The 27,269-nt window shown below is 41.4% G+C and overlaps 1 protein-coding gene across 2 annotated transcripts in view; it reads right to left on the bottom strand.

Moving 5' to 3' along the window:
* TBCD (tubulin folding cofactor D) overlaps nt 1-26,357 on the bottom strand; it is a 118,591-nt gene extending 92,234 nt beyond the window's left edge. For both annotated transcript variants that reach the window (XM_084218412.1, XM_084218411.1), the window contains exons 1-14: nt 26,190-26,357; nt 25,850-26,043; nt 23,147-23,197; nt 22,850-22,947; nt 22,026-22,127; nt 20,022-20,168; nt 19,153-19,208; nt 16,865-16,997; nt 9,709-9,754; nt 7,006-7,138; nt 5,718-5,863; nt 4,766-4,826; nt 4,149-4,223; nt 1,181-1,275 (exon numbers count right to left, since the gene is read on the bottom strand). In XM_084218412.1, the coding sequence (XP_084074538.1) occupies nt 1,181-1,275; nt 4,149-4,223; nt 4,766-4,826; nt 5,718-5,863; nt 7,006-7,138; nt 9,709-9,754; nt 16,865-16,997; nt 19,153-19,208; nt 20,022-20,168; nt 22,026-22,127; nt 22,850-22,947; nt 23,147-23,197; nt 25,850-26,027 (1,321 nt within the window). In that variant the 5' untranslated portion in view covers nt 26,028-26,043; nt 26,190-26,357. The remainder of the gene's footprint in view (nt 1-1,180; nt 1,276-4,148; nt 4,224-4,765; nt 4,827-5,717; nt 5,864-7,005; nt 7,139-9,708; nt 9,755-16,864; nt 16,998-19,152; nt 19,209-20,021; nt 20,169-22,025; nt 22,128-22,849; nt 22,948-23,146; nt 23,198-25,849; nt 26,044-26,189) is intronic.
* Between the last annotated feature and the right edge of the window lie 912 nt (nt 26,358-27,269).

Genomic DNA, 27,269 nt, shown 5'->3' with positions numbered 1-27,269 from the left:
TCTTCATACAAATATTATTTATAATATTATATTATTTAAGCCAGCTCCAGTGATGATTTGATCTACCTTCTTCAAATTAAATAAAAATCTGCCATGAGGTTATCCAGATTCCCTGACAGAGGTGGACAGTTCTGGTTTTGTCAGAACTGAAGTACAGATTTACCTATGGAGGATTTCCCTTCCATGATTCCCCAGCTGTAAACTGGAAGGTTTCTAACTGTTTCACCTTCATCATGCAAGGGCAAAAGTAATGAAAAAAGGGAAACCAACTGAAGGCTCTCTGCACAAACCTTCTCACATGCAGCACATGCTAGAATGGACATGAACTCCTTCCATGGAGACAGAGTAATAATCTGTATTAAATGCAACATTTGACAGCACATCCTCAAACTAGACAAGATTTAGCACCCTGACTTACCAGTATGAAACACCTGCTTTGAAATATTTTTTAAATTTAGTGTTCCATTTCTCTGTACAACATGGAAGCACCAGATGGGATCCAAAGAACCATCTAGAACAAGCCACTGCTGTAAAAGCACCCAAGGGTGGATGTCAACTGCTACACTGTGCTTTTGTCATTCCCACTGTGTATGGCATTGACCAAAATTACATTAATATCTCTGTAATTCAATGTATGTTGATAACTATAGAACACACAAAGAAACAATTCCTCTGCCCTGTTCTTTTTCTTTCCATCTTGCTATTTCAAAAACCCATTTAAAACATAAACAGTTCATGTATAAATTACATGAAACTGGCCTTTGAAATTTAACCATAAACAAACAGCAAAAGCTACTGGCTTTAAAGTGCAAGTTAGTCATCAATTATTTAATATATTCTGCTTAAATAATGACACTGACACAATATGGAGACATGCAGAATTGTTTTATACAAGTGTACAAAGAAACACGGGAGGGAAGAAGAAAGAAGAAAACCCCAAGAAATTAATTCCATTTTGGAAAGAAATATTTATTAAGTATAAAAAAAGGCACACCCAAGCCAATGCTTTAGACAGAAGTACTTAAATATCCCCATGGGCAAATGTTTTACTCTAGAACTCAGTGGTTCAGTCATCACCCAGCATATACACACACATCAGCAAATCTCAGTCTACTGCACACATTTGGTGCCTAATAATATAAATTATTTCATGAACTTACAGTCAGCAGGTGCAACTCACCATCTGGGATTCGGGAAGGGAGCAGCAATCCTCTCCTGCCCAGCTCAGCCAGGGCCAGGCACCCCCCGTGCCACGCGTTGTCTGTCTCCTGGAAACTAATGTCAGCACAAGTTTTGTTAAAACTGGTCCTCCCTCTCAGGATTTCACTTCTTATGGTGAATTCCTAACGTTTTAAAAGACCCCCTAATCCAAAGCAGCATGTTCTTGTTGTGTTACTGATGGCAGTGGACTTGAAAAATAGAAGAATGATAAGTTAAATGTCTTCCTTCCTGTTTATGCAACAGAAACAGTGCTATAAATATGATTAAATACTCTAAAAATTCATTTATGACTATAAATGTAACTCAATACAGAATATTCAATACTTGAAACCCATAGGGAAAAGGAAAACAACTTCCTAGTACATGGGCAGAGAATGTGAAGAAAGCAAATAGTGGTTTTTATCCACTTTTAGAAAGAGAAACTTGTAATGAACACAGCAAAAAAAAACCCCAAATGGTAAATAATTTTTAGTGGGCTGGCAGATAATGGAGTGAAAAAAGGAAAGGTGGCATGCTGCAGGATTAAATTAGCTCATTCTGTGTTACTCTAGGAGTAGGAATCTGAGAAGACAGCCTGGCTAGGTCAGATTCAAGCTTCCTCTCTCCCAACACCATCTCTGAATTGCACCTCTGAGAGCAGGTGCTCAGCCAAAGAAAAGCAGGACCCCCATCCCCTTCTTGCCCCCCTGGCTTTGGCCATCAGCAGCACAGAGACAGCTGAACCAGAGGCTGGAGCCAGATCATTATTTAATAACCTCTGAAGGGACTCTCTTCCATTAATTTGGATAATCCCTTTTTGAACTCCCTTTACACTTTTGGCTCCCATAACATCCCGTGGCAATGACTTCCACTGGTTAATTATAATTGTGTGCAAATGCACTTCCTGCTGCTTCCCTGCTCTGGCACCAGGGAGAGTGAATGGTAAACACCACTTGCTCTCCCTCCTTCTGGCCTATTTACAGTGGAGATAAATCCAGCAAATCCCACCCCTCCACTTCTCCTTCCCACCTGTGAAAAGCCCCATCAGTTAAAGCACTTCTCAGTGATTTCATCTCTTCCTTTCCTCATCATTTCCAAGGTTTCTCTTGTTTTCCCTGCCAGCTGCTGAGCGCTCCCCTGATGCACTCTGACAGATCAGTGGCTTCCAGGGCTTTGACAGTGAGCAGCATTTTGCCCCAAGTACATCAGTTTGCATGCATTAGACATTATATTTTACATGACATTTACTGTCATAGTACCTCACCTGGGCTTCTGTAACACTTTCCTTCCTGTCACTTTCAGCTCTCACTACATTAAATCAACCTGAAATATCAGCTGGTTTCCTCAGCCCCTCATTCCCATTTTTTCCAGGATTCTTTATGTGTATGCTGAACAACACAAGGCTCATACCCCAGTGGAACTGTGCTGACAATCTCACTACACTGTGAAAAATCATCACTCATTTCTTCCCTGACTCTTGTCTTTTGATATGTCTACATAGAACAAATCCTTTCTTCTTATCCCAAGAGGTACAACAGAGTGCCTCTGATGAGCAGCTGCTTTATTCCTGTTTTGGTCACTAGATATTTAGTGCAAAGACTCCAAGAGAGGCTCTCTCTGTCCTTGCCTACATTTGTTCCCGGGTGTTTCTGAAGAAAGCAGGTCACTCAATTACTACGTGAATTACTCATCCCTATGACTTGAAAAACAAGGAAAGAAAACACAGTGAGTACAGGTCTTTGAAGCTCCAGGGATAATTGAGATCAGCAGTACCTCTTTATATTAATCACAGTAACACAGTGAGGGATCATCTAAGTGGATACTTTCCTTGCAAGTCTTTCACACTTTATCCTTTGAGCTGGCATCCTTTATTTGTACTCACAACCAATGTGAAAATACTTTTTAAAACTAGGGACATCTGAGTGACAAACTGCTCATGACCAGCATTTCTTGGCAATAAAGAAACTCTTTTTGTTATTGCTGTGCCCTAAACCACTCTTTTAGATTTCAGGTACTCAATGCAGCTGTCATGAGCAATTTGGTATTAAACAAAAGCACATGATACTTGTTTAATTTTTTGTTTAATGACTTTACATGCTCTGCAGGAATGCAAAGCCATGACATCCAACACTAAAGTGCACCAAAAGAACATCCCACAGCTCTGGGTGCCCCAGCCAAAGTTTCCCCTGGCCCCAAATCCTCTCTGACACAGCCATCAGCAGATGCCTTAGCCAGAATCTGAGAACCAGCACATTCACTCTCCAAAACACTTCCAGACTCTGGCAGATCATGGAGAAGCTTGCAGACAACAAGCAGGCTTTTTGTTCAGGTAAATATTCTCAGTATCCACATGGTCCTATGGCAAGAAGTTTTTACAGTTTAACTGTAAAAACTGAATAACACCACTGTCTTTATTCTAAACCTGCCACCTGATGCTTCAGTTTGCTCCTAGTGACACAAATCTAGAGGGCAACCACATCCACACCATTCCCAAGTGCATAAATCTCTATTATACACCTATTTATTCCTCACTCTCCCTACATGTTTCAGCCTCCCCTCACACAGAGACTGCTTCTCACCTCTGGTGAACCTCAGAACATCATTTCCAGTTCTGCTGGGCTTCTGAGGATGGACACTAAACTCAAGACATAAGCTTGAGCACAGCAGGAATCTCTAAAGCAGCAAGTTAATGAGCATTTTTTTAAATCTTTCCTAAGATTAACTTCACTCCCTGCACATTACCTTAGTATGGGGTCACAAGGAGAGATCAGAAAAAATTTCTTTATTGAATACCCTTAGCCCATCTGTGCCTTCAAAGATTTTGAAATCTGAGAGAAGGACAGCAAGACAATTTACAGATTTCTAAACCCTTCTTCCTAAATGTTGTCCCCCTGTTCCACAAGCAGACATGTTTTAGATGTGTGTAAATTGTGAAATAAGATTTTTACCTAAAACAGTCCAACAGAGACCCAATCACATCATCTGCTAATTCTTTTGGAAGTCTTCCAGTTATTCTGCCAATTCTACAGAAGAAGAAAAAGAAAGAAGCATACAGTGGATCATTAGTACTACAGTTGATTGGTAAATTATAGGAAAAAAAATAGTTAATGGAATCCTCCTGACTTCAAGATGCCACCCCACTGCCCTGAGACTGATACCCTTAAACAACAATCTCAAAATTTAAAAAAAAAAACTACACAGCAGTGAACCCCCCAACAGAAATGCATTTTAAAAGAGAAAGAGAAAAAAAAGCATTTTGAAGAAATGTTTCTTTGCACCCTTCAAATCTCATCTTACCAATTTCCAAACCCACCTGAAATTCTCTAAAAACTGCCCTGATTTTCCATCAGCAGGAGAGACAAATGTCCCTGTGCACCCACCCACCCCAGGCTGTGCTAAAGCCATTTGCAGTAACAGCAAATATTGGCAACATACCCAAATTACCAATCATGGATTACACCACATTTCTATACTGTTTAAGCTGAGCTGTAAACAAGACAAATATATTGTTTACATGTTCTATATTGTTTATATGCATTGTTTACAGTCACCATAACAAACTTACCCTTTGGCTGCAGACCACCTGACAATGGTATCTTTGTCTTTCAGGCCAACCAACAATTGTTCTGTAAATAATTTTATTTAAAAAAAAAAAGATTAGTCTTATTTAACAACAGAAAAAATTCTTAAAGTGTTCAAACTTCATTTGCTTCTTTCTATAAAAATCTTTGTATTGTATCTAGATTTATTCTATTTCTCACATAAGTATGACTTGAAATTAAAAGCAAAGAAATATGTCAAAGTGGTTTATGGAAAAAGATTGAAATTTTAACTGCTGTAAAAGATTCAAAATGGAGGCCATGGTGCTTTTTGCAGAGATTCATTAGATTATTCAGTTATAGAAGTCTTCTGATGCAATTTTTGCCTATTTATTTACAGAATATCCACCAGCCAGCTAGCAGAGGACATGCTGTACAACTGCATATTAAGAAACAAATGCTATTCCTTTGATACTACCAGAGTCTAAAAATTAAACCATAATTCTTCAGCTTTCATGTGACACATTTTTTTGTTGTGTATTTCATTACAAATTTTAATTCACCCTTCCATTTGTGAAAGGCTCAGGGCATCTCTTTTATATAACTGGATAAAATTGGTAAAACATATTTCAGTATCTTTATATCTCCACAACAAATACTCCAAGTTTCTGATTAAGATGCTGAAATCCAACTCATTTGACAAAATACCACCTATTTTAATCAGCTGTACAGACTGAAGTTTTAGAGTCCTTCCAGCTGTTCACAGCAGCACAGATACCCACATTACTTTTTTAGCCCCAAGCAGATCATTTTCCAAAGTATGTTTAATTTGTAGAGAATTTTTAAAGTTTAATAGAAGGTTTATATAATATGTATTTATATATAAATTTTGTATTTGTATATAAATTTTTAATTTCAATTTAAAAGGGCACAATCCACCAGCAGCATCACAACGACTTCTCTCCAGCTTTAACACACCAACAACATTTTCAATCTCTGCTGGAATGTCATATTCCTCATCATCATCATCAGCTTCAGCAGCAGCAACTTCTCTCTTCTGCTTCTGCACAGCAGCACCCTGAGCCTGCAGGTTGGCAGCCAGGGACCGACAGCCACGCTGGTACCTGCAGGGCAAACACAGCTCCAGTGATTTCTGATTTAACACCCACCTGCAGCAGGGACACACTGCCACAAAGTCTGTCTGCCACCTCCTGCACTTCCCAGGGCACAGCTCTCCAGTTATTTAGTGGCTGTTTAAAGGAAAGGGAGAAATATCCCATTCTCCTTGCTCCTGACCCAGTTGTCTGTTTTCCAAGGTGAGAAGAGCCAGACTATTCAAATAGTTCCTTGTCATTATCCCTCCCTTTCCTGTTTCACTATAACCTATTTTCCACTGCTAACAACAAAGAGAGACAAAATTCCCATGCCCCAAAAGTCTCTCCAAAAACTAAAAAAAAAAAAAAAAAAAAATTAATAAAATCATCTTATTAAAAATTGCTTTTTAAATCTCAAAGCCAGCTTAGTACTTTCTGACCAAGCTGTACTCGAATATTTAGCCCGTGGTGTAGATGCATTCTTACAAAAGATAGACTTTACATGCTAAACTGACTTTTGCCATGGGGCAAGGTACATTCTCCACCTGAAAAGAATTTTCTATGCCTAAGGATGTTCTCAAAAGCCAGTAAAATAAATACAATAAAAATAGTCACCAAGGGAGCCTGCAATTTTAAAATATCAGTGCGAGAAATCTAAAAAAGAGTTTGCCCTCTGGCAGTAGGTAAAACCAGACACCAAAACCTGACTAATATGCAAAACCAGAGCAGGATTGCAAACCACTTTTCCCCTGTGAACTTTCTATCGAATCAGGGTAGGACCAGGTAATGGAAAAAGTTATGTTCACTCTTACAAAATTGTACTAAATCAGCTTCAGGAACAAAGGTCTTCCCATATTTAGTGAGTTATGCATTATATAGGGACAGGCTTCTGCTTGTGCAACGTGCAAAGTCAGATTTGGCTTGTCCCAGCACTCACTTATGTACCAAAATTGAAAAAAAATACAGGAAACTAAATACAGTGGGGAAGAATTCTCCTTTTTCCAAATAATGCAAATGAAGAATATGGTTGCAGAAAAAATCCCACACGGATTTCTTTTTCTTTAAAGGAAGGTTAAGAGGGGCAGAAGGCAAATCTATGGATTTATGTATTTGTAGTGGATTTTATGCTTTTGGATTTTCCTTTTTTTTGAACTTTTCAGCTTTAAACTGACCTCCACTTGGCTACCTTTGGTTTCACAAATGTCAGCCCGAGTCTCTGGACCAGTTTCATGCCCAGCTTGCGCAGAACCATCTGATTGCTTTCTGACAGCTTGCAGCTATCAAGACACTCCAGAACAGTAGTAGCTGTAAAAGAAAACAAAACACCAGAAAAACTGCTTTTAAAAACACCTTGGTATGAACATCTGAAAGTTTAGAATGCTTTTTAGGAGATTTGTGTTTATAAAAGCACTCCTGAAATACAAATGCCTCGTTACCTACTTGGTGGGAGATGACACTGGTCAAACAGCTGCAATATCCTTCACAGGGGAGATGGCTTTAAGGATTAGTTTTGATTATGAAAATTATAATCTACATTCTCTGAGTGTTTATGCTTTTGTTTCTCACTGGAAGCAACAAATCCAAGTGTCTTTCAGGGTCTAAGAATTTTCAGTGATCTAACAGAACCAGAAGCTGTAATTCTTTTACTCAGAAAATCTCCTGCACACTGGAGAAGCTTTCCCTTTCCTCATTTAGTATTTTCAGGCAGCACCAAATCCTGACACTGAAATTTTTATGATGATGGATGTCCAGAAACATTTAGACATGAGAAACACTGTGGATGTGTAAACAATCAGCCACAAAACCTCTCATTTGGGCACATCAAAGCTAACGAAGTTATTTGTCCAGCAAGTAAAAAAAACACAGAGAAAGGAGAATCTTGGGTTAATGAGGATAAAGTTCCAGGATTCAAAATTTTCACAAGGAAGCTATGGCTGTTACAAATAAAAAAGCCCTTTTGCAGTTTCATTAGGGTGAAAAGAATTCTTCAGAAGTTGACCATTAGCTAATAGAGACTAATGACTCAGGCTCTGAAAGAGCCACTGGGCTTCCAACTGCACTGCTCAGATGGAACCACAGCAGCCAAATCCTCTGCAGCCTCCTTCCCCAGCCTCATATCAGGGCTTTCAAAATACAAAGAGATCAAAGAAAATGCAATTATTTCAAAGTCTGAGACACTGTAAGACATGACTTACAAATGTGCTCAAGTCTTTTTAAAAAGAGTGGTGATGCATCTTGATGTACTGAAATTACAAATGAAACAATCCATGCAGACAACAAGCCAGTGGTGATTATTATTACTTCAATACCTTCCAGCAACCTGCATTTTTTGCAGTTATAAAAGCCCAAGAGACTGATAGTTTAGGAGGAAGAGGCTGCAGAAACATCATCATTCACAGACAGAAAATAAATTAAGAATATATAAATAAAGGCCTCTTCCAAGTCCTGCCAGCTCTTGAATCACTAAAATATCTACAGACCCATGTAAATTACTCCAGGGCTAGTGTTTGTTTTTAATTCAACTTCTATGTCACAAGTGACTTCAAACAGGATCTTGCTTTGACATTTGCCTATTTTTTTTCCCTATTTCATCCTCAGATCTGTTATAATTAAAAATCTTAGATATTTTTTGTCTGTCACATTTTCTTATCCTGAACAGTTCCCATCTGAATATCTGCTTCTCAGCTGTGACCATTCTAGATTTTCTAGGGTAAATTCACTCATTGATAAGCCCCTGATTTTCCTCTTATTACCAGACTCATAACTCACTATTCTTTCTATTCCATGAGCCAAAGCTTCTGATTTTACAAGCAGGGTAAATGCTGTGAGCTCAATATGCTCCTTCCATCCTGTGTTGTACTGTGGTATTTTCTAAATTCTGTCATTTTCTGTTGCACTGTGATTTTCCCAGCCTGTTTATTTTTCTGCTTCTCTGGCAGCCTCCCCAGTGGATTCTGCCCTTCCTGTGCAATGGCATTCCCAGGATTTGCACCTGTGTCATTCCATGCTGTTTGTCTTCACTATCTTATCTCCATCACTGCCCATCTCTCAGGCATTTTCTAAGGAAGTGTCTGCATCTCAGCCTTAGGAACTGGGAGAATGAGACTTTCCAGCACCAGAAATAAAAACCTTCTTCTCAGGGCCAAAATAATTTCATGAGTGAAATCACAAACACTCTAAAGTGAGCCTACATTCCAGCTTGATTTCTGAGAATGGCACAAATCCCCTTTCCCTGCCTCCCTTTATTGCTATCAAAAAAGCCCAAGATCTCACTGTGGTCAGTTCTGATCCTATTTCAAGATTCACCCCAAGACAAACATAATTCCAAAATGTACATACACTGTTCAGAAACCTCCATGCTCTCCTTTTCTCTTTTTGCCTTCCTGTCTATTCCTAATTGCACCTGATATAATCTCTTTTTACTAAAAAACTTCTCTTATTCCAAAATTATCCCAACATGACATGAACAGGACACAGCTGGTTCTTAAAACTTGGGTTTTCTGAAATCCTGTTTGCAGTAAAACTTGAAGTCTCTGCAAAACTTCCAGCAGTAATATGTACAAAACCAGTTTATGCTCAACTAAATTTCAAACAAATATTTTCCACATCTAACAGTTTCTGTGTTCAGCTCCTGTATTACAGCAATGGCCAGTGTGACCACCTGCCTAATCCTCTGATGTGCTGCTCCAACACAACATTCCCTGGTGGCATCTGCTCCTCCCTCACAGTCATTTCTGCTTTTGCTGCCCTCATTTTTCCTGCTTTATCACTGTGGATTTTACTCCTTACAGAACCACTTGTCACCAGGTTCATCTTCCTTCCCCTTTTCTACTGCAGTAGCTTGAAAAACTGAACCCAGCCTATTACAAACTTACCATATGGTAAACAGTCTTCTCTCTTTCCATGTTTAAACAGCTGTGCCTACAATTGAAACAGGGAATACAGACATGAGAATACAGAGATTCTGTAACACAATATATCAAGCATTTAGCTCTAAAATATTTTTAATGTTCTCACAATAATGTGTAGCGTTTGCTGATTGAAATAGTGTAAAAGGAAGAGTCTCAGGGTGCAGTTCTTCTTGGCAACTGCTCAGGAGACTGAGGTGGCCAAAAAAAAAAAAAAAAGAACCAGAATAAAAAGTGAGGAAATAAAAAAGCCCACCAGTGTTTTGGGCTAGCTCAGGTTCCTGACCCATCAGGCTCAGTGCTGGGTCACAGGAGCTCAGTGTGGTGCAACCACTGATTTTGAGAGACTAAACCACCTCCAGACACCTGCAAATACACCTCCAGCAGGCCAACTGCAATTCCTGTGCCCAGGGAACTTTATCTGCAGCTAAATATCCCAGTGAGATTAAACCCCAGCACTGCAGCCAGACAAGGCACCATTAACACCTGACAGAACACGTTACACATTAAAAGCTTCCTCAGCTCCCCATGCAGCAGAAACCTGGCCAGGCACTTGTTTGTCCTTGCTCTGGCACTCAGCAGAAGCAAAAATCTTCCTCAATAAATATGCCTGGGAGTTAAACAAGAACAGACTTCCCCAGAAAAGAGGTGCTTTCTCACACATACCAAACACACACACATGCCTCCCGCGCTGCAGGCGCGGCTGCCAGCAACAGAGGCAAGAAAAACACCCTGGGGCTGTGCTGTGTACCCAGCCCCTTTTGCTTTGTTACTAAATTGCATTTCAGGATCACAAATCAGCACCACTACAAGCAGTATATATGGGAATTTCATATTATATATCAAAGTATTTGAGATGTTAATGCAGGCAAGTGTGAGGGCTCCCTTAAATATGACTTTTGCAAAGCAGCAATGCAATAGAATGACTTCAGGCCCAGCCAACAGAAATAAATATCACTTTAAATGTATAAATTGGCACAGCTTTTAGCAATGTATGAAGTCAGTGTTAAAAACAATACAAAAATTTCCCACTGACATACATTAAAACTCTGCTTGTACTAAAAAAGCCTAAAAAATATGTCAGAGAACCTGCAAATCTTTGTCACAACAAATCTAGAGCTCCTCTAAAACTTTTCTGTCTTTGTTGAAACAGGCAGAAACTCATTTCATTACTTTGTTCCTGTGTTCTGCTTTAAATCCCCATCCCTGGTTTCTCCACACACTTTGCTGTGGATGCTGGAGACAGGGCAGCATCCCTGCATCCTCACAATTCCTTCCCTCCATCCTCACAATTCCTTCCCCTTTCTGCCTAACTTAACAGCAAATATTGTTTTTAAGGCACACACAGGCTTACTCCAAATTATTATTATTATTATTATTATTATTATTATTATTATTATTATTATTATTATTATTAATTCAAACAAAGCACAGTGTAATTCCTTGAGCAGTGATAATGCAGAGAAACAGCTTCTGAACAGATCCTTGGGGATGCTCCTGGACAAACACCTTTGGGTGTGTGCCCTCAACACACTGCAGGGGAGCTGGAACAGAATCCTCAAACCAACCCATTTCAGTCTGCAGTTCCCAAATTCTGGCACCTTTCTCACACCCTTGAGTCCAAGTCTGAATTAAGTCCTGACTCCTCAGGAACAACACAACTGGAAGGTGCCACCTCTGAGAGAGATGGAAGGAATCAAGCAACACACAAGCAGGAAATGAGAAAAAATCAAATATTGCACAGTATTTTTTAAAATGCTTTTCCACACACACCTATGGATCAGTTTAGAACAGCAACCTTAGCAGATTCCATTTCATAACCATTTCTATTATTTTCTGAACAAAAAAGTGAAACACACATTGTCTCCCTACAGCAGTTTCACTAAAACTTAAATAACAACTATTTTCAACACAGAACATCTCCTCCTACCATTACCTTTGGTAATAAAAATCATTGTGCCAACAGCTATAAATCAACTGAGATGTGCATTAAGATGTTGTATTTTATCAATATGAGTTTTTAGGAGAAGTAAACATTGCCCAAATGACACCATAGCTAATTAATCAATAATTATTAATTTTAATTAATAACTAAACTTTTTTCTAAAGGGACATAATATTTACATGACTTTTGATCAATGAAATATGTTCCCAACGCTTTAGGAATAAATACAGCTGCAAATGCCAATTGTCTGAATGGGTAGAAAGTTCTTTCTGCACTCATTGAGGTGCACTGGGGGTCAGATACAACCTTGGAGCAGGTTCCTGGAGTTTCTACAACTGATACATCAGGCATTTCTCTGTGTCAGAGAAGTTTAACTGTTTTAAAAATAAATTTTACAGAAGTAAATAAGTATCAGCCAAACTGTGGAGAATTACTCTTCAGATCTTCAACACAGCAGGAAATTCAGTGTCTAGAGGTTTTTTCTGAGTGTAGAGAAGACAAGAAGTGTTCATTATTTATTTATGAGTCAAAGCATGCAAAAGCATCCCCAAGTCCAAATCTCTAAAACTTTTGATTGTAATAGATGTATTTTTCTCAAAGGAAATAAAAGAGCACTTTAACCAATGTTGGCATTCGAGAAAGCAGAAAAAGCATTTCCTTCCAGCACATGCTATAGTCAGGCATTTACAGCAAAGTTACTCCTCCAGAAAAATACTGTAAATCTGGAACTTACAGGGATCATATTAAAAAGAAATGTTCATGATACATAAATGAAAATCATGAGGGAAAAAACCAAAAAACAGCAAAAAGAGCAAATCATCATTACAGCACCCAGCTTAAACTTCCTGCCTTGAAGGAAGAAAAATATCCAAGGCACACCATTTCCAAAAATCTGATACAAACAAAGCAATTAATAAGCTTGGTTTGCCACCTGCACAGGCATTTTGGTGTCAGAGGGCTGACACGAGGAGCCTGCCTGTCGGAGCATCCCAGCAGCGGCAGCCACGCCACAGGCTCCTCTAAGGAGGACACAGAGCACACAGCAACCTACCCAACCTGCTCAGCTGTTGAAAAGTATGTGACTCCCTCTCTTATAAATAATTAAGCCACCTACAAATTAGAGAAAATCAGTGGTGTGCAAGCAATGACGACTGTCGAGTCTGGTTCTGCTTTAGAAACAGCGCAGGGCAAGGCAAACAAAGCCCAGTTTCTTAATAATCCCAGCAGAGACACCACACCTGCCAATTGTCTGCATAACCCACTTTGGGCTCGACCTGCAGGAGATCTATCAGTCGGGATCATCTCCAGGACTTGTTCCCCAAGCTACACAAATCACCAGGAGGGGTGGCCCGGCTGGTGGGGAGCGAGTGGATCTTCCTGCCGAGCAGGAGGCACAAGTCTGGATCTACCCTCTGGTTGTAAGCAAGAGGAGGACTGGGAGGATAATTCCAGCCTGGCTGGGAAGAGCAGGAAATGATCCCTTGCACTGCTCTGGAGCACCCCCTGGTAGCCACACAACACCCCGGGAATGCCAGCAGCCATCCCTGCCTCGGGGCCAGGAGCAGGGAGGGAGAACACGCTGCCAGAGCTGAAGTTCACTTGGAAGGAGGGAATATTTAATGCATTCTGAAGGTAAAATGGGTTAGTTAAAGGCCTTGCTCTTACTGTGCCTCCACACAAGCAGCATTCCTGCTGTGGGCTGCACGTGTTTGGGTGTTGAGCATCAACATGACACTAACACTGACAGACACAGCAGAGTGATGGCAGCTTTCATGTGATCCCAGTTATTTATCAGCTGAACATCTGAAATGTTTACGCTAACACATGGAGTCTCCATGTGTTTTCAATCTCCTTTCCATCTTGAGATTACCAAAACCCACGGATTTTAAATACTCAGAAGGTAAAAAATGTTTAGCAGCTTGAGACAGCACTAGGTTCTAACAAGAAAAAGAAACAGCTTTATGGTAACAGAACTTCTGAACCTGGAATGAACCACAAAAGTTCTGGTGAGAAGAGAAAAACCCAGCAGTATCAGACAAGGCCACATTAGAAGAAATACTGTGACAGCCAGGAGAGGAATGGCATGAGCAGAAAGGAGTCAGTACCCTTGGTACCTGCAAACATAAGAACATTTGTACCTCTCACCAACACTGCTTCTTCTACCCTTTTATCACCAGACCACTAAGGAACAACCCCTTTTTAAAAAAAATAATGCCAATAGACAATCCTAATACAGCAAATTCTCTGAGAATGCCAAAAATACAGAGACTTGGGAAACATTCTATTTGGAAATATTCTATTTTTGTGCCTCTGGGTCTGAAAGAATGGAGTTAGAGAGTTCTTTCTTCCCTGGAGCCAAATTTACATAAGCATGTAGCTATTGCTAAATAACCTTTGCATTAGAGACAGCTCAGGGAAATGCCTCGTTCTTAAGACTCTCGAGTTTCATCAGATCACTGTGTAGGGCGTTTTATTTTTTTTAATTATTACTCACACTTGTATACTGAATCACTTATAAAACAAATAAGGTTTAATAAGTTTCAATGCCCAAGGCTACCTCAACGTGATGACATCTCTGTCACGCAAGAACTGGGAGTGCTGCGCCCTGCAGCGATAACTAAAAAGCTGTTTGATATAATGGCAGGTTTAAAAGCAAACCTCCAGACCAAGAGAATTTAAAATGCAGATTCTTGAAACAGGCTAGAAGTTTCCTTCAAGTAAACAAATGTTATAAAAAAGTAGCAATTGCTTAATAATCCAACATTTTCAGTCCTTCAAATGCCAAAAGGACAGGAGTAGGGAAGCGAATTAAATGCCATAGAGCAAGAGAGGTTTCAACAAAGGAGGGCAGTTTGAAACAGTGAATTTGAAATAGTGTCAGCAGAGGTGCCTGCTGGTGCCCCCCGTTGGGAAATGGTGAGCTACAAGGACAGGTGGAAGGAGCAGAGAGCCACAGGCCCCAGTGCAATTACAATATGCAAGGCGGGGTGCGTGTTCCGACAGGAGCCGCGGAACGGCCGGACTCGTTCTGCACACAACGCTGAGTGAGATGAAACAGCAGCACACACCTGATCAGCCAGGCTCACGGCCACGAAGAGGCAGATCAAAGTCAGCCACGGCCAACTACTCACTGCGTCCCTGACTTGCAGTTTCACTTCATTGAAATGCAGGAGTTTCGTGTCTTTTCCGAGCAATTTTTCCATGCCAGCCTCGCTCGGAGCCGCTCCGTAAATGCAGACCATGAGTGGCACAAAATCCTATCCCAAGCAAAACCCACCCTGGTCAGGGCAGCCCCACTCTGCTCTGATGTGGAGAGACTTTTTACCCCCGCTCTGGTGGGTTACATCATTCCCAAAATCCACCTTGTTGTACTGACCAGAACTGAAAAAATGGTCTCTTTTCTCCTGCTTGTTCAGTGAGATGGCCAAGCAGCTGCAGTTTGACTCTTAAAGTAACAAAGTGCTGGAGGAATCCAAGGGAAAAGAATTCTGAAGCTCGTTGCCACAATTTTTAGCTGCCCCTCATGAGGATGTGCCCTGCTTTACACATTTAGTGATTACTTGTTATGTTAAAATCTATTGTATTTATTTATAGAATAGAATATATTATATACTGCATGAAGTTAGAATCTTGCATGATAAATAGAAGTGTTTACTTATTCTGAACATTTATTTCAGGTGATATTTTTGACAACATAGTGTTGCTCCAAGTGTGAGACAAAATTCTTAATATTAAAATACTAAGAATATATATAATTATATATAAATATGATTTGTAACATTTAACTCTTGCAAGAAATATTTTCTGCTCTCCTTGAGCACCTACATGCAATTCTGAAAACTCCCTAATGATACAACTCATTGTAGTGACTGAAAGGAGAAATTGAAGACTAAATGCAAGACAAGGCTTTACAAATCTGCTCATATCTACCAACTGGAACAGGAATTATGAGCTGTGAAGAAGAAGAAAAAAAAATCCCAGAAAAGCAAAGCAGCAGGCTCTGCTCCCAGGTCTATTGTATCACATTCTGGTTTCGATTCTACTTGTTGAGTATTCACCTGTTTCGCTTAGTGAGCACTAATGAACAGGTGGATGGAGCCAAAGCCAAACTCAAAGGAATTATGACAAAACACTAATGCATTATACATCCTGCAGGTCTCATCATGCCCCGGGAATGGCAAACAGTCAGTCTCCCTTTCCAGATCTGACAATAAAATGATGAAACATCATTCTGTCTTTTGAAACGCTGCAATGCACACAAATAACGCTTCCTCCTGCTTAAGCAGCAGGTCCTCAGTTATTCTAAATATAGATCATTTCTTCTCCCTTCTGATTTGGAAGAGCTCGAGAGGAAAAAGAAACAACTAAAAAAAAACCCCACACACTTGCTCCAGACTTTTGCTTTGATGTTTAGTACCACACTGCACACAAGTCCTCTTAGTGACTGGCTAAGAAGAGTAGCAAATTTATGCAAATTATCAAAACTTGTACAAACACCAGCAAATCCTCAAACCTGTGTAACTGCAAAGACTGCACAAGGGCTCGTGATCTGCCTTCACCTGCACTGCCTTGGTCAACAAGCAAACCAAGAAGGAACAACAATCCCTCCCCCCACACAAATCCATTCTGCCCAAATACATTGGGACATCAAAACTCACACAGACACCAGAAGTTTACCCCAGGATTTCAAAACACACCTCAGCACTTTTAAGGGTGGAAAACTACAATGAAGCTTTTATAAATGTACAAGGATGTACAAGAGGAGCAGTGCCCTGGAACAGCAGTTCAGGTACTGCAGATTTCTTCCCCATGCACAGTACGTCAATTTGAAAACCCAAACTAAGAATTCAGCTCTTTTCAGTTACACAGCATTATCAATTCACAAGAAAAGGCCACTCAACAAAAAATTCATTCAGATTAGCAAACAAACTCAAACTTACTGAAACAACTGCTACTTTGAGAGTTATTTATGAGCATCTGTACTGGCAGTTTCACTTTCATTTGGGGACGACAAAAAAAGAAAATACACATGCATGGGGAGTTATATTGTCTAAACTGCTGTGGAGGAAATTCTCCTTTTTTCATTGCTCTGTGCATTTGCTGTCAAGGGCCTCCTGGAGCAGTATAGGATGGCCATAAACCCAACTGTCTATCTTGGAAGGGAAAAGCAGTATTTACCAGGGCCTGGAGCATGCCATTCACAATGACAGTGCCCTCCATGGTCTGGGAGGAGGATTTGGATAACATGGAGAGCACCCAGTCCAGGAAATCTGCCATCCTGCTTTGCTTGACATCAGGGCGGACAATAAACCTGTCACAGAAAAAAAAAGAAAAACATTGCAGCCATTGACTTTATGACACCCAATGAAAAATGATTTTTCCTCCTATCCAAACTGGTTTTAGTTCCTGGAAACAATTCTTCAATGTGTCTTTCCCCAAATCATTCAGGGTGGGAACACTCCAAACCATCCTGTGTTTAGCCCAGCTGTTTCTGAGCAAGGCTCTGACCTGGAACTTTGTTTTCACTTCAATCTTAAAGCTTCACTCCAGCTTAAAACTTGGGTTCTAGAAATTTCTTATCTTAATTGTAAAGCAACAAAATTTCCAAAGCTTTTAAGAAATTATTTCTATTACAATTAGTGAAAAGCTGAAACAAACAGGAGGATTCTGCACCTCTCTCACCAAAAACAGCCATTCTGCAAATCTAAAAATCAGTGGTCATTTTGCACTGTCTGTCAGCAGTCAGGCCCAGAACAAGCAACCAGCAGGGCTACATTTGGGGTCCCAGATATTTGAAAAGGTCAAGCACCTGTTATTTAACACACTAGATGGGTGAAGAGATGTGGTTTTAGCCATCTTAGAAAAGGGAAAAGATGATTTTCATGGCTAAAAGACCATAATCCTACTCTCAGCCTTCCCTGAGCAGCCAAGCTGCAGTCAGGGCATCACTTCAGGGTCCTGGCACCCACAAACCAGGTCCTGCTGCAGCAGCAATTCAGACTAAATGTGTTCCCAACTCACCCAGTGGAAACGAGGCACATGGGGAAGCCCACCCAGCACAACTCACAGAATTCAAAGAGAATGTGCCCCAGAGCCAGGATCCTTCCTACACCTACAGATAACTGGGGAACAGCCCCAAGAGCTGACTGAGGGAGGATTAAATATAATAAATACAGCAAATATCTCAGCAGTGAGCTGCTGGCATGGACTGGCTTCCCAGCCAGCCCCTGTGGTGCTCAGCAGCAGAACAAAGAGGGCTTGGGGTGAGCTGCAGGAGGATTGTTTTGGGTTGAAGGATGAGGCTGCCTTTGGCCCAAGGGCACACGTGAGAGAAGTGACCTGTGAAGCGGCTGAGCTGGTTCCTAGACCCTTCCTCAGCCCCAAGGAGTTTAAATCTTTCTTTCCCAAAGGAGTGTCCTAACCTCCAGACTAAGACCAGGATAAGGATCAGCCTCATCTCCTCCTTCTGCAGCCACTCACTGAGCAGGCAGAAAGGAGAATTCATGAAATATACTCCAGCTCCTTTGCCCTGTGAGAAACAGCTCACTTTGGAAAACAGCAGGTCTTGAATCCTGATGTTTCTAAACTTCACTTGAAATTCATCAACTCCTCGGAGCACAAAGCAGGGCCCAGACCTTCTCCTGCTCCCCAGGGACTTTCCCAGAGCATGCTACAGAGTCAGACTCCTGTATCTTATCTGTCCATCTGTCCCAGGACCGTTGTGCTCTGCCCACCCAAGTAACAGTCCAGCTCCAGGGAGGTGGCACACAAACCTCATGTCAGAATGATTATGCTCAGAACTGGCTTTGGGGATGTGAGAGCAGGGAATGCCTTGGAGCCAGCCTTCTAATTTCTGGTGAAGTGTTTTAATCCCCAGGCTGTTTTGAAAATGGTGTTTTCATAATAAACTAAATAATTTTAAATCCAGTATACAGCACCATTACAGCCTGGCACACCTGGAACTAGAACCAGATTAAGGCATTCTATCCCCATAGTCGTGCTGAACACACACTCCTAATTAAAATTAATCAGCGCCCTCTGCTGAGCACAGGCTGCAGTGCAGAGTTGGGGCTTTAACTGCTTTAAAAAGGGAAAAAACCCAAATCAGTCACAACAACCTGAGCTGACTTCCACTAGAATATCCAGAAATGTGGACTGAAATAGATTCTGAAACAAGAGATATGTGTGCACTATCCCTGCTTAATGTATTATTTTTAAATTATTATTTTTATCACCATTATTAATTTATTATTTCATAATTTATTATTTTGTAATTTATTTTCATGTGCAGAGGAAGCAGTATTCCCAAATACTGGGATCCAATCCAGCTGAATCTGCATCCAATTCAAGCAACAGTAATATCCCACAGACAGCTGGCAATTTCCAGCCCTCCCAACCCTGTCATGTCAGATTAAGAAACAGAAGGAATGGGAGCCTTTCTGCCAAGATGCACAAAAGAGACTTACTTGGACACCAGCACAGCAGCTGCATCCCGAGCCTTGTCACTGACAACCAGGTAACACTGAAGGGAAAAGAAAACTGACTGTAAAAGAATTCATAACTGCAGATAGAAAACCAACTGTACACACATAATACACTACTGAATACTCACATGACAAATGTTATGATGATTGCACACATTATGACATTATTATGGTTACAAACTGAGATTAAAGATAATAGAAAGTTTATTTTTCCATTTAACAAATTGTATCTGAGGCAGAGTCTCCCTTTGTGTGCCTTTCAAAGGAGGTTCATTACTGAACATTTATTTGCTGAAGCTTTAACTCACAGACACAACAGGCTGTAAGCAGTAAGCCCATTAGTGCTGCAAGTGTCAAAAGCCTGAGCTGTTGGGGTACCTGTGGGGAAGGGGGGTGGTTTATTTTTATCTCAAAGGCAGGACAAGTCAGCCACCTGGGCTGACACCCACTGGAACTTCATGTATTTGTTTAAAAATCTTCACTCACTCTCATCAAATGCTGATTTTTTCTAGAAATCCTCAGATTTGGCTTTCAGAGAAGCTCTCTGGCACTTCCATGTGTTGAAAGCCTCTAATATATTCAAAGGCAGGGGGTCACCTCAGATAAAATAATTTATTACATCAGAGGAAACAAGTTCCAGGCTCACCTGACTTTAAAGCAGCAATCAACAGATCGAAGATCCAGAGTGTGAAAAAATTCTTTACAGATTAGACACAAAAATAGAGATTTAAATAATATGCAGAAAAGAATATCATTGAGGAACATACATAACATATTAATATTTATCACATAGTGAATGACTGAGCCAAAGATGCCAGGGGTGAGAGCACTGCAGGGCGTGTTCTCCTCACCTTGGCTATGTCCAGGATGCGATCCATGGTTGGCTGCCGAGCCTGCCCCTCCAGGGACACGAGGTTCCCATCAAAACGGGCCAGGTCAAAAGGGATCAGGCAGATCATGGACAGCCACAACAGCAGCATGTAGCGAGTTTCCCAAGTCTGCAAGGAATGTGGAGTAGATATTTTTGTCCAGACAAAGGAGAGGAATGATGAGGAGGATTTTATCAGAAGGCTGATTAATTATTATATTATATTATATTATATTATATTATATTATATTATATTATATTATATTATATTATATTATATTATATTATATTATATTATATTATATATTATACTATATCATATACTACACTATATTATATTACATAGCATCATATTACATTGTATTACATTACATTATTTCATACTATATTGTCCTATACTATATTATACTATCTTATATCATTGTATTATACTATATTATATTATACTATACTGTATTACACTATATCATATTATACTATATCATATCATATTATACTATATTATATTATACTATTTCATATTATATCATATACTACCTTGTATTATATTACATTATATTACATTGTATGATATCACATTATACTACATTACATTATATAACATTATACTACAGTATAGTATGTTATATTTTATTTATATTATATCACATTATATCATATTATATTACACTATATTAGAGGATACTACATGATATTATACTACATTATATTATATTATAGTATAGTATATTAGAGTATATTACATCTAAACTGAATCTGCCAAACACTCAACTGCTCTCTATTGCACAGAATTTCGTGACTGTCAGCTGACAGACCCAACACACACACACACACCTGGATTTAATTGGTCAGTGAATTAAAACACACTAGAATTCAATTACTAATTTTCTTCAGGTAAACAATCTTTTTTTACTTCTGAAAAACACAGGCGCAGCAAATGAGATGAGAATTGGGGTTTTTTTCTCTGAGGTTCAGAGAGTGTGAAACCCAGAAATATTCTTGGGAATAATTGTGCCTTGCTTTTCTCTGTGAAGAGAAATGTGGCGGCAGGAATAGTAAAACAAAGGTTTTTTACTTCATTTTCTGCAACATGAATTGCCAAGAGCACAGAGTACCCCCTGGCTCCAAGGAACTGTCAAAGATGAGCAAGAAGAAATTCCCAAGGTGAGCGCCCTGAAACTCCAGAGGAGACAGAGCTACAAGCATCCCAAACAGCAAAATTGTAACAAAATTAATGGACCCTCCCCCCAACCAGAAATCTGGGCAACCTTGTTTCCTTCCCAAAGGAAAACTGCACCTTCCCATTTTCCTGCTTTTCCTTTCCCACTCACAAACATAACAGAAGTATGTTTTTCTCCTTAATTTCTTATGTGTTGCTTTCATGGGTTTATTGCAGCAACTTCTGAAGAAAGAAGTAAGTTTTTCAAGCTTTAAAGCTGTACACCTACAGCAGCAAAGTGTCAGAACTCATGTTTATTTAAAAAAGCTTTAATTTAAAGCAGCAATACAATTATTGTCTTCAAATCCATTATTTTTGTTACTTATAATTGACAATCTCTCTTAAAATTCATCTATCTTAAGCAGCTCTCTGGAGTTCTTCTTTTTCCTTATTTAAAAATATAAAAATATAAATTACAGTACCCTGGAATATTTTTCAGTTACTCATTTTAGAGATTCGGTACCTTTCACTGCCCTTCTTACTCTTGTTACAATCAATGTGTTCCTTACATGAGAGGTTAAAGGTTCTATTTGCACCTCTACTGCCACTGCCTCTAAATCCTTGGAACAAATCCCACGAAAGAAAACCAAACCCTCTCCTTGGGGAGGATATTTCTCCTGTCACAAGATGATGGTTTTCACATTAAATCCAGGTGTTAACAACACACAGGATCTGTCAGTGCTTTATGTACTTTTTCCCAAATTTTTTTTCTTCAGCTTTTTCCACTGGAGACATAAAAGCTGAAGAAAAAGTATAGCAAGTTCTCACCTCAGGATCTTTTGGGCTCTGCTTTGCAAGCATATCCAAAACAGGCTGCAGGTCCCTGACTTCATGAGGGAACAGTGGCAGGAAACGTTTGTAGCCTCTCACCTAAAGCAGAAAGTTTCAGATTTCAGAACCCATCCAGCACCAGCACACACTGAGGGGAAAGGAAAGACCCTTGGAGGAATTTCTTGATTAGGATCCTCATGTCATAAGGAGAATAAGCCTTCAATCAAAGTCTTAAAGACCTTGTGATATTTAACTTTGTGTTTTATTGTGATATACAACTTTGTGTTTTTATAAAGTTATTAAGAATTCATGACATGATAATTAAAACAAGGGGCATCTGGAGATTGTCCAGTCCAGCCCTCCTGGTGAAGCAGGGTCACCCCAGCAGGGTGCCCAGGACCACGTCCATGGGGTGTCCAGCATCCCAGGGATGGAGACCCCACCACCTCTCTGAGCCACCTGCTCCAGGGCTCAGCCCTTACAGCCCAAAAATATTTTCTTGTGCTCAAATGTAAATGCCACATCCATCTAACTGTTCATCACATTTTACTTTTCAACATAATAACTCATGTTTTATCACTCAGTATCTCCGTGTCTGCAATTTCTTTTGCATTCAGACCTGGATTTTTACTAATCTGGATCATTAAATAACATCAGCTATCATGAAAATGGGAAACAAGAGAACTAATCTTTCACAGAGCAGTTTAAAATATTTAATCACATTCAACACTTCTTCATTTTAATATTTTTGAAAATAGCAAAGAAAATATTCGTAACTTACAAATTTCAGTTAAAGAACATTAAATTTAGGATTTTTTTACCTTTGTAATGATGTAGAGAAATTTAAAAGCCAGGTGAACTAGTGGGGGAGGAGATCCACTGTCCCATACTATCTCCAACAGGGAATTCATCATCCCCTCTAGTGAAAGGAGAGAAAAACTAGTGAGGTTACATGCAGGTCACACAGTTTCTTGTACTTCTGACAGAACAGAGGGAGACAACAATTATAAAATGGAAGTACTATCAGCCACAGCAATCTTGCAATACAAACCCAGATCTTCCAGAGTAACAGATTTTTAAGTATAGACACAAAAATTATTTAAGGATGACATTCCTACCTAAGTGGTGATCCAAAAGGTGAGGCTGCTCCTGGTACTTGTCCATTATACCTGAAAATGAAAAGATATCTGTAATAAACTACTCCAAGGCTCTTCCAGAGCCTTAACTGTGAGATACTCCCTAATTCTGAACAGTTTTAGCTTAAGATTCCTGAATCCCTGAGCTGCCAGCACCTGTAAGCAAGGTCACAAAGTTAGAAAAACATTGAGTGGATGGAGCTTGGAGCAACCTGGGATAGTGGAAGGAGTCCCTGCCCGTGGCAGGGAGGGTGCCATGAGATGATCCCTTCCAACACAGAGCAGTTTATAACTCCAAGTAACAGTACAAGCACAGTCTGTGCCCTCACACTGCACTCACCTCTACTGAGCCATCAACCCACTCCCAGGAGTCTCTCCAATTTCCCTGGACAAACCTCCCACAAGTAACACTTTGCAATGAGGGTGCTCCTCACAATCCTCAGAGCTACTTTCTTATTTTGAAATAGAATACAGGGAATTGTTCAGCAAAGAAGGAAGAATCCTTAACAAATTTTAACCTCAGCAAACAACTGTTCACATCCCTTACTCTATTTTACTGCTAGTAACAGTCTCTTCTATTTGGATACTGACTCAAGAAAGGAGAAATTGAAATTGAGTATTTAAAAAAAAATAAAAGAACAACTTTCCAGAGCTTTCAGACACAAAAACTTTTCAATTTAAACCTGGAATCAACAAAAAGCAGCTACAGAAATGAAAGCTGGATTCCCAAGAAGATCACTAACTGTTCCAGTGTGGCACTGGAGATTGCCTGGCTCATTTTAGCTATTTGGTCAGAAAACAGCTTTTCAATTAGAAAACCAAAACTTCCTTAACCTCTCCTTTTTCTGTATTTGTTTCTCTCACAAACCACTTTGCTCTCTGTCCTTTTTCTCTGCTTGACACATTGACACCTACACTGAAGACATGACTCAAGGCCAACAGTGCTGCAGTTGACCAGAGGATGACACTGCACAACCACTTTCAGCCACCAGACCATCCAACAGCACCCTTGTGCAATTCCACTGGGACACCAGAACACCATCCTGAGGGAAACCTGAGCTCCTGATCATCCCTGACTTCCCACCTGAATTAATGCTGCACACAAACAGTGAACACAAATTCCAAGACCAAAGCAACAGCTTTCCAGCAGAAGTGGAATTGAGGAGCAAATTCTTTTCCCAGGTCACAGCCTGGTAAAGATAAAATAAAACCCCAAATACAAAAGTTGAAGAGAATGAACCAGATCCTCTAATACTATTAATTCAAAAAAGATCTTCCCACATTTTCCTACCAAATTGTAGTTGCAGATTAAACGGTTTCCCAAACTTCTGTTTCTAATGGTTCATCACACAATGAGCATCATGAGTTTTTCTGAACACTTTGGAAATTTTCATCAAAACCCTCTGGAACAGGTGATCACTGCATTCCCTGCTCCCAGACAAAAGCTATTCCCCAAGTGTCAGTGTTCTAACCCTCTTGGCAGGTTTGGGACATTTTGTCCAAGAAGGATCAATGACACCTGAGCACACTAAACATTATAACCCAATACTGAACCACAGCACCTTTTTTAAGTATATTGAGCCTGTATTTACTGGGCAATGATACACAGGCAGAAAGCTCATCAATACCATTTAAAGGCAAAGAAACACTCCACATGAAGTGACAGAGGTGACTTTTCCAGCAATGGTTTTTCCTGTCCCACTGACATCTGACATTTCCTCTGTGATGCTGAACAACCTCAGCAATGAGAGTTCCTTCTCTCTGAGCAGTTTAATGTCCATCATTTAGACGGAACAGTCAGTTCAGCCAACCACAATTATGCTACTGAGAAACTTCTGCAGGGTCACATCTCCAAATTTGGGGGTTTCTGCTTTATTGTTTGCCCACCTCATTTCTTGTTGTCACAAACAAAGCTGCTGGGTCAATATTTTGACTGTGAGTTTTGCAACTTCTCCATCCTTCACAAAAATGCTTGCAAAATGCCACCCTGCTAAATTCAGTTTGCAAACACATGAAGCACTGAATGAACTTTTGCAAATCACCTCATCAGAATATTGACCCAACACACAGATGTGCCCTGAAACAGGCTGGTCACCCAGGACACTGCTGCATGCACCTCACTGTGGCCCTTCCACATTCAGCTGAGGCCCAGGGACAGGAGAGCTTTCATTAGGTGGCACAAAAGTCAAATCAAGTTACCTCCACTTGGAAAAACAAACATTATCTGTATGGATGCAGCTACTCTTCGCATTTCCCATGAAATGAAAAGGTAAATAGGAAATTGACACTTTGAAGCACAAAATGGGTGTGTTTCCATGAGTAACAGAGTTGCTTTACTGGACAGACATACAAAGTTTTAACTAGATTATGGCCTGAATTTGAACAGGAAACTGAAGGCCCAGCACGAGTCAGAAATCAGATTTCTGGAATCTAAGACCTCAGTTTTCATTTACAGTAGTTAAATACCAGGTAATAAGAGAATATCTATACGGAAAACAAAATGAGCAAAAAACCGGATGTGAATTACCTGTTGATAAAATTCCAGCATTATCACTGACCCAAAAATTAGCGGTTTGGTTCCTTTTTGGTATTCAGCACTATTCAGCACTACTAAAATGAATCACACATAATGAAATGTTTGTGTCATGTAGCAGCAGGACCACTCCCTTTGGCTGCCGTGCTTACCTACGAACCGTTCCACGGCCATTTCCCTCGTCACCAGCTCCCCGAAGACCTCCGGCAGGTTCCCGATGAGCTCCGCGACCTCGCGGCTCTCGGTGAAGCTGTCCAGGATGTTCCTGGCGCTGATGGCACCCGGCTCCCGCTCCTCGCCCTCCTCCGGCTCCCGCCCCGCTCCGTCCATCGCGGCGGGCCCGGCGCTGGCAGTGACAGCACGAAGGGTCAGTTCCGCCCCGCTCGGGGCGCGGGCAGGGCCGGTCCCGCCGCCCCGCTCACCCCGCCCGGCCCCGCCATGCGGCCACCGCGCCCCTCCCGCGGCCCCTCCCGCGGCCCCGCCCGGCCCTACCGGCCTCCGCCGCCGGCCCGCACCGCGGGGCTCCCGGAGCCGCCGCGCTCGCCCCTCCGGCCCGGCGCGGCGCGACCACCCGGGACAAGCGATAACGGGAACGAGCGATAACCGGGGACGAGCGATAACCGAGCACAAGCGACCACGCGGGACAAGCGCCCGCTGCCGCCCCGGGCCCGCCCCGCGCCGCCGCCGCCGCCCAGCTACGGGCCGCCAGGAGGGACCAAAGGCGGCGGCACCGCCTCCGAGCGCGGGCTCGGGCCCTCCGCGGGGCGGGGGAGAGATACGGGGACACGCCCTGGGGACACACACCGGGGGTGGGGACATCCAGCCTGGGGACACCCACCGGGGACGGTGACACCCACCCTCGGGACACCCACTGGATACAGCAACCCCTACTGGGGATAGAGACATCCAGCTCGGGAACACCCACTGGGGACAGTGACGCCCACCCTGAGAACACCCACTGGGGATGGGGACATCCAGCCAAGGGACACCCAGTGGAGACAAGAAGACCTACTGGGGATGGGGACACTCACCAGGAGGGATGGGGACACAACCCCAGGGACACCCAGGGACACTCACCCACCAGGGATGGGAACATCTAGGCTGGAGATGGGGACACCCACCCTGGGGACACCCAGCTATGGGGTCCTGGGGATGGGACAAAGATGGGGACACAGGCATGGGCACCCAAGCACTGGGTGAGGATGGAGATAGGGACCCTCAGGTAAGGGAACGAGGATGGGGACCTGGGCACGGGGACCCCAGGGGCAAAGGACAAGGATGGGGACAACCACACAAGGTGTGTGGGAGACAGCGGGATGCACCTGTTATCCATGACCTCCATTCCTTACCCAGCCCACACCAGAACACTGCATTGCGTGGTTAACATCACAACACAGCATCCAAACCTCACACTGTTCTGGAAACAACACTGGAACCCTGAAAGCTGCAGCTACAGCTCCACTGATTCTACAGGAAAATCAAGGATGTCACAAGAGGTAAGTTGCTTTTTGAACACTGAACACAGGGCTTCTGCAAGGCAAGTGTTTTATTTGAGAAGAAATTTGAGTTCAC

This window comes from Fringilla coelebs (genome assembly GCF_963513975.1).
Source record: "Fringilla coelebs genome assembly, chromosome: 19".
Taxonomy (NCBI): Eukaryota; Metazoa; Chordata; class Aves; order Passeriformes; family Fringillidae; genus Fringilla; species Fringilla coelebs.
Note: the sequence above shows the minus strand (reverse complement) of the source record. Positions and strands in the feature narration are given on the sequence as shown.